Source organism: Nelumbo lutea, chromosome 1 (genome assembly GCF_056320005.1).
Source record: "Nelumbo lutea isolate HS-2025 chromosome 1, American lotus-T2T, whole genome shotgun sequence".
Taxonomy (NCBI): domain Eukaryota; kingdom Viridiplantae; phylum Streptophyta; class Magnoliopsida; order Proteales; family Nelumbonaceae; genus Nelumbo; species Nelumbo lutea.
Window position 1 is genome coordinate 198,751,344 of NC_142684.1, and position 7,309 is coordinate 198,758,652.

The 7,309-nt window shown below is 37.3% G+C and overlaps 1 protein-coding gene and 2 non-coding genes across 3 annotated transcripts; 1 reads left to right on the top strand and 2 right to left on the bottom strand.

The window, feature by feature from the left end:
- Positions 1 to 1,073: 1,073 nt before the first annotated feature.
- Positions 1,074 to 5,777, top strand: LOC148880270 (uncharacterized). The gene is made up of 8 exons (XM_088962140.1): positions 1,074 to 1,353; positions 1,516 to 1,617; positions 1,966 to 2,113; positions 2,549 to 2,638; positions 3,827 to 3,881; positions 4,005 to 4,127; positions 5,226 to 5,282; positions 5,372 to 5,777. The coding sequence occupies exons 1-8, from the start codon at positions 1,169 to 1,171 to the stop codon at positions 5,494 to 5,496; spliced, it is 885 nt and encodes a 294-aa protein (XP_088818266.1). The 5' UTR covers positions 1,074 to 1,168; the 3' UTR covers positions 5,497 to 5,777.
- A 219-nt stretch (positions 5,778 to 5,996) lies between these two features.
- Positions 5,997 to 6,157, bottom strand: LOC148880271 (U1 spliceosomal RNA). Its single transcript, XR_016106021.1, has one exon. It is a non-coding gene; the product is annotated as a U1 spliceosomal RNA (small nuclear RNA).
- Positions 6,158 to 6,885: 728 nt separating this feature from the next.
- Positions 6,886 to 7,080, bottom strand: LOC148880272 (U2 spliceosomal RNA). Its single transcript, XR_016106017.1, has one exon. It is a non-coding gene; the product is annotated as a U2 spliceosomal RNA (small nuclear RNA).
- Between the last annotated feature and the right edge of the window lie 229 nt (positions 7,081 to 7,309).

Sequence of the window (7,309 nt, forward strand, 5' to 3'; positions counted from 1 at the left end):
ATTTGAACATGAGGCGTGTGATATCTTAAATGGAATAAATTTTTAGCAAAAAGATCCCAGAAGTGAATTTTGTGACCGTAAAACCTCATGGGTAGATAGATTCTCTAGAAAAATTAAAAGAGGGTTTTGGAATGTAGATTATGGAGGTCATCTTTGTCTTGGCTCAAACACATTTGCCTTTGAGAAACCTGCTTTTTTTCTTTGATGGGTTTGTTTCAGACTTTGGTTTTTCTTTAATTGTTTCTGAACATTGGGTTTTGATGTGAAATGCATTATTTCTCTGTTTGTTTTTTAATCCAACCCAATCGTAGAACATGCGCATGTATATTATTACTCTTTAAAATTACTTACTATACCAACCACTCAGATGCGTATGTTGTTTAATGATCTTATCATATTGGATTTATATATTTTTCACACTGGACGTTAAAATTTATTTCCATGTTATTATTCCCATCTTTGTTTTAATTTTACCTATTTCCTTAGTTAGTTATTAGTTGAATCATCTTTTTAATGTTTTATTTTTCCACTTTGACTGTACAAACAAGGGGTTCTAATTCCAAAATTGCAATTAATTCTAGTAGTCATTCAAGCAGCTCTTTGTTGAAGTTCATTTGGTGGCTTCTTCACTACCTTAGCTAATATTATTTATATTACCTAATACTATTTATAGTAATATTATTTTATTTATAATATAGTGATATTCAAATAAAATAATATTACTATAAAAAACCAAAACAATACATACGTGTGACTACTCTGTGTTTACTACATGGTCATTTCCTAGATAAAATATGGTAATTCTATTACATCAAATAAAAAATTAACTTGAATTTTTAATATAAATGATTTAAAAAAAATGAAAATTTGAAATTGTTCATATTATTGACCCTGTACTTAGTACAGGGATCATGCCTGGTTTTTCCTTAAATTTACAATCAAAATTACAGAAAAATAGAAAATATACATTTGGCTTGACTTTTGGGCAGTTGGGCCTCGCCAACATGTCCTATGAGATCAGGAGCCAGTCCAAAGTACTTAACTACTTAGCTTAACAAATGAGTCCAGGGCCTCGGCCCATGCCCAAGGGATCTTCTACATTTGGGCCTGCCAGTTTATCGAAACGAACGACGAATGCACAACAGAGATCCGAACCAGTGCTACTGTAATGTTAGCAACCGCAAGCAACCATGGGCTTCGTTTTCTGCGCTTCTGTGCTTCACTCTCTCCCGTTGCTGCTGCAATTGCGCCTGTAACCTCATCGCTTGTAACTAGTTTTGGCGCCTTAACCCTAATGGAGGCCACCAACACCAAGAGCCCTTCTTTCTCCGCTTCTGCCCTTCCCAGAAGAAGGTGCTGCTCCTCTTCCTTCTACTAAGATAGAATTCTCCGGAAACCCTAATCCTTTATTATTTTCTCTTATGTTTCTTCCATCCAGCTCTTCTTCTATGTTAGAACGTTGATAATGACTGTAAGGCCTAATATTCTTTTGTTTCTTATCTTTTCCGTCACTAGTGGTGGTAAAGGTAGGAGTTCGGAGATGAGAGAAGATCGGCAGCGACCGGCAGGCGGAAGGGAACCCGCCAAAGATAAAATTGACGCTCTTGGGAGACTCTTGTAAGCATAACCTAACTATATTTTGGATTCGATGAATTACCTCATTCTGTTTTCTCTAATGTAGATGCCTCAGCTAAAGTAGTCGAACTTCGTATCTCTTTGTTTAACCTTCGTTGACATGATTTTATTCCATTTGAATTTCTGCTCTTGTTCCTTTCTTTTGAGAATTCGAAAAAGTGTAATAAAATTTGCAAATAATTTGATTTTAGTTGATTGCGTCTCTTCGAGAGGGAGCGCGAGGGAGAGGGAAACAATCATGTTCTCCTTTATGGTAGTTTGGTTCTGGTGTGTATCTAAGTGGGTATAATTTAGTTAAGGCAATTCTGTTTTTCTGTAATTTTTTCTCAGAACACGCATATTGCGCCATATGGCTACTGAATTGAACTTGGATATCCGGAATGATGGGTATGTCAAGGTGAATGATCTCCTGAAGATGAATATGAAAACATATGCTAATATCCCATTAAGATCACACACGGTTGACGAAGTTAGGGAGGTTAGTTCTATAAGCTTTTTTTTTTTTTTTACTTCTTATTTCTTTCTATTTTCGTTCTTTTTTCAATTTCTTCAAATTTTATACTTTTAGTTACAGGTTTAAGGGGTAAATGAGCTATGATGTATCTCTTGGTTCATCTACAGTTAATACAATACAATTCATAATTTACTTTTCAAAAGACATAAAACTAAAAGAGCATACCATACGGATTGGGAGGGGAAAATACCACATTTTACTACCAAAATATGGTATCACTTGTGATGCTTGTATCTGATTTTGTGCTCATATACTGATATCTACATATTCTTCTTGTTCTTCATTCAACCTATATATTTAACAAAGGATGCCTCTTGCAAGTTTCACTGCCCCTTTCTGACAATTGACATAGATCTCCTAAACAGAACTACTTTGATTATTAATGTATAAAATTTTCAGGCAGTCAGAAAGGATAATAAACAGCGATTTAGCCTCTTGGAGGAAAATGGGGAACTGTTGATTCGTGCAAACCAAGGGCACACAATAGAGGTAATGTTCCCTTTAGTAGTGCAACTGTTTTCTGCATCATGCGTTTCAACTTTATACTTCATTTCACCCAACAAAGCAGGAAATAAAAAAGAACAAGAATAAAAATGTGAACATTTATGAAGTTTGATTGAGGTATTTGTATTAAAAAATTTGTGCTCTTTTTTATCAAATGCACATTTGTGCTCTTTTTTATTATTACATTACTATTATTAATATTATTTGTGAAGGATTCTAGTAATCCTAAGTCCTAACAAATACACAAATACAAATATAGGTTGTTTATTGTTTTCTACATGGATGGATGGTACTGTTTCATTGTCTGTGCTGTTCGCTGATGGGAATGGATAGCTCAGGGAAAATCCAGGTTGGGTCTGAAAGTGTCTGATCTGAATCTGGATAATGTTGGACCAGACCCTATGTTACCTTTGATGGGACAGTTTGGATTGTATATGTGGGGAAACGTTGACTGATTATTTTGTTCTATGCAGTCAATGCAATAACTAGTTAATGCTAATGACGTGACACAAGACGTTCCGCGTTCCACACTTCCACTACCTAGAGGCATGAGGTGTAGTTCAGAACATAAGAGGCGTAAGTCTCCTGAACACAAGGAGGTATAAGCCTCCTTAAGAGGAGGGGGATGAGGAGGAAGAAGAGGAAGGAGGATGTTATCTTGTTTTTTGTTTTTTGTTTTTTGTTTTTTTTTTTGTTTTTTTTTTTTTTTATAAGTAGGTTCTTATCTTGTTTGGGCATGGGTATATTGCCAAATAATATTTTAGACTTTGGCTGCAAAGATTTGCATCCTTCACCACCAAGGGCTATTATAATAAAATTATCAGCATGCCATGTTCATGTAAGTTCATTAGATGTTATGTTGAATTTGGATTTACAGGCACCAACTGGTGGATCTTCTTGGTCAATATCTTATATGAAGTTGTTCCAAAAAATCAACCTTAAATGCTTTATATATCTTCCCTTTTTTTCGCACCAAGACCAAGATAAAGTAATAATTAAAGTCTCTGCAAAACAAACAGTAACACATATTTAATGATTCAAGAATGTTATGTGAAGTTCTTTCAACTTTCATGCATTATGTTCATGGTTGGATTCTTCTCCCTTACCCAATTTCCTGTCTAGGACTATTAATATTAAACTAACCTATTAGGATTTTTGCACGTTTCTTTGCAGATCGTTGAATCTGAAAGTTTATCAAAGCCCATTCTTTCAGCTGAGGAAGCTCCAGGTTAAAATACTTTCTAATGAATTTATATCATACTCTCAAGTCTCTAGTTGCAATATTGCATATCTTTGAACCATGATTTGAATTCGTGACTTTCTCACATCTAGTTCCTTCCTTGATATTCAGTCTGTGTACATGGAACCTATAAGAGGAATCTTGAATCAATTCTGCAGTCTGGTCTGAAACGTATGAAAAGGTTGCATGTTCATTTTTCAAGCGGCTTGCTAACAGATGGGAGTGTAATTAGTGGTAAGCCAAGCTAATTGATTTTTTTCATGTATTAAATTGTGAACAGTAGATAAAAAAGAGAAGGGAAAAGGGAAAAAAACAAAAGAGAATAATTTTGGTAGTGTATATGATAGGATAATCCTTATGTTTCCTTCAATGAACTAGGGAACCAGGTTTAGATTGTATTCTTTGATTTTGACTTTGTTCCACTACTTGTACTCCACGCCTTACATGCTCATGCTCATCAAGCTAGAGCACTAAAAATATCAGGTGGCCTCGATGGGCCAGTAGTCCAAAGTTCTGATCCTGGAACCCTCTAATCATTCTCTAGCTTTCACTCAAGCACAATATTGACATATGTTGGTTGTTCCTGATTGAAGGCTCAAGAATAATAAAGAATGTTGAGGTCAATATCTGTGCTTGGGTTCACTTGTTGACAAGAAAAGGACAACCATCAACGGTAATGGAGAGATCTTGCTTGGATCTGGTGGCTATTAAAGAGGAGGGAGCTTTCACCACAATGAAGGTTTAGTGACTTAGTCAGTCTACGATCCTGGGTTTGGGTTTTGGATCTATGAGGCAAAGGAGAACCAAAGGGTAGGAAAAGATTAACAAACTCCTTTTTTCATCGCAATTGAAAAGACAAAAACTAAATACAGGATCTCTTAATATCTATGTTTATCTCGTTGTAAATGATTTCGAGCAAAATGTTCGAGCATTTTTTTTGAGAAAATATTCAGACCATTCATGATTACCCTTTATACTTGCCGGGTCATTCATTGCCATTAATCGGGTGTGCGGAAATTTTTTACTTAAATGTGTTTACATACACATTAGCTTCCTCTGCTGCTATACCAATTGCCATGATAGACACAAACTATGAAGAATACCACATTTAAACGCCAAAATCTGGTAAAGTAAGCTTTTTTTTTTTGTGATAAGCACCAAAATCTGGTAAAATAAGCATAAATGATTTGCAATTCTTTTCTTCGTGGAGAAACAGATATAATCTTCAAGACATTCAATGCATGAATTTTAAACATCTTTGGTGTTTTAATTTTCTCCTTGTACAGATATGCTAGCTTTTGTTACCATTAGACGACTTGCCCATTTTTGCAGGTATGCGACGGGATGTTAATGTGTTAATTTTCTTAGATGTCAGAAGGGCCCTCGAAGGTAAGAGTTTTCTGCAGTACGTTAAAAAGAGTTGAGTTGGAAACCTTTAGACAACATGGATGATACTAATGCATTAGTTATTGTTCCAGATGGAATGAAGCTGTACATTTCAGACAACAAGGTAATCTTGACTGAAGGCTTCGACGGTGTTGTGCCTGTCAAATATTTTGAAAGAATAGAAACGTGGCCAGATAGACAACCGGTTTCTTTTTAAGCAAAGTGGTGAGGTGGTAGGATGGTGAGACATGATTATCATGCTCGGTCAAATGCTTTGAGAAGAGAATCAATGACCAAATAGGCAGGCTCCTTTCCTTTTTCTTTTGAAACCGTCAGTGATAACAATGTAATAACTAATCTGAATATTCCATATTTCGTATTGTTGGAATGAAAGAACGCTGCGCAATGGATAGAATACCTAAGCCATGTTTCCATTCTTCTAAACATTGTATTTTGTTTGTAGTTCCGATAAAATGTAAAAGGTTGTTTCATGTCTCACTTTTTTGGGCAAATGAAAAAGGCTTCATCATCATCCATTGATTGAGAATTGTACATCAGGCAAACGGATGGTCCATTTGATTGTTTGTCTACTAAATTGAACTGAGGATCTTAACCAATCCATGTGCGTGGAGAAAATTAAAGCATATAATGATTAAAAACACCATTGAAAAAGATACAAAGATATGTATACACAAAAGCTTGGAATGAAAGATTTGGGTAGGGGCCGCGCGAACGCGTACCCCCACTACCACAAATTATGACGTACACTCTCCCACTTGGGGAGATGTTAGGCGGGCACCCCTCCCAAGTGCAATGGAAGTCGCCAACCTAGGCCATGAGCCTTCTTGATCACCCATCGACCCCGTCCAGGTAAGTATGTTCATTCAATCTTCTACCCTTCTATTTATAATCGCCTCTTCCCTTCCCTTCTTTCTTACCTAGTCGATGTGGGACTAATTATTATATTTACATATCGAGTCCGACTGAATCCAATATGCGGAAATTCCCAATGACGAGTCGACATCTGTGTCCACCCTGCACTCATGCGGTATCTCAAACGAAAAAAAGTTCAAAAAATAACAAATGATCTATTTTCTTATCGTTTCCAAATTTGAAAGTTGGAACCCTTTGTTCGTCCCTCGCCTCTCCTTTCCTCTTCCACTGCTGCAATTAGGCCTTCTCTCTGCCAACTGCGGACTGCCGACACCTAACGGAGAAACCAACCTGGCGACGGTGGTGGATCCTTAGGAGTTAGGAGAGGCTATGTGTCGGTGGGGCGGATTCGGCGAGAGTCCGGCTTCAGTCAGGGTAAAGCCCGTTCCAACAGCCTTTACAGTTGTGTTGGGCAAAGCCGAGAGCTCCCTAGGCGAGAGTATGGATTCTACAGGTGGAGTGAGAATTTGCGGCATCTGGGGCCGTTGGCTCACCCCGTCTGGTGCTAGTTCCGCAGGTTGGGTTGAAGAAAAACCGCTTTTCCATTTCCATCATTCAATTGAATTAAGACGAGACCCCCCTTTCAAAATGAATTGCTGGCTTCTCAGAATTCATAACTAAATCAATACTAAAGGCAGTACCACTACAATAAAAGCTTAGAAGACTGATTTGGTAGAGGTGCGCGAAGCCCGTGCAGTAGTGCAAAGCAAGAGCGACGCGCGAAGACCCCAGTAGCAAGCTACCGCTAAGGACACACCCCCAAGAAAAATTAATTTAATATCACGTGGACCGATGGCCCACGTATCAGATAATAAACTGATAAGAACAGAAACTACACTTGATCTTAGCCAAAAGGCCGAAAAAGTATGCGAGCCCCGGTTTGCCTTTTATACCATTGCTTCACCTATGACTCTTTACTCGTTAACGATGTGGGATTCGGAACAGGATGCGACCAAATGTACCAAATCCGCTTTCCAACGTGATACGACAAGCACTGCTGTATCTGATATTTCCTTCGGAACTTCAATGAACTTTTTTGCTTTTCTTTCTCTTGAGAAAGTCTGGAGTTTCTGATATTTCAGACCAAAACCTCAATT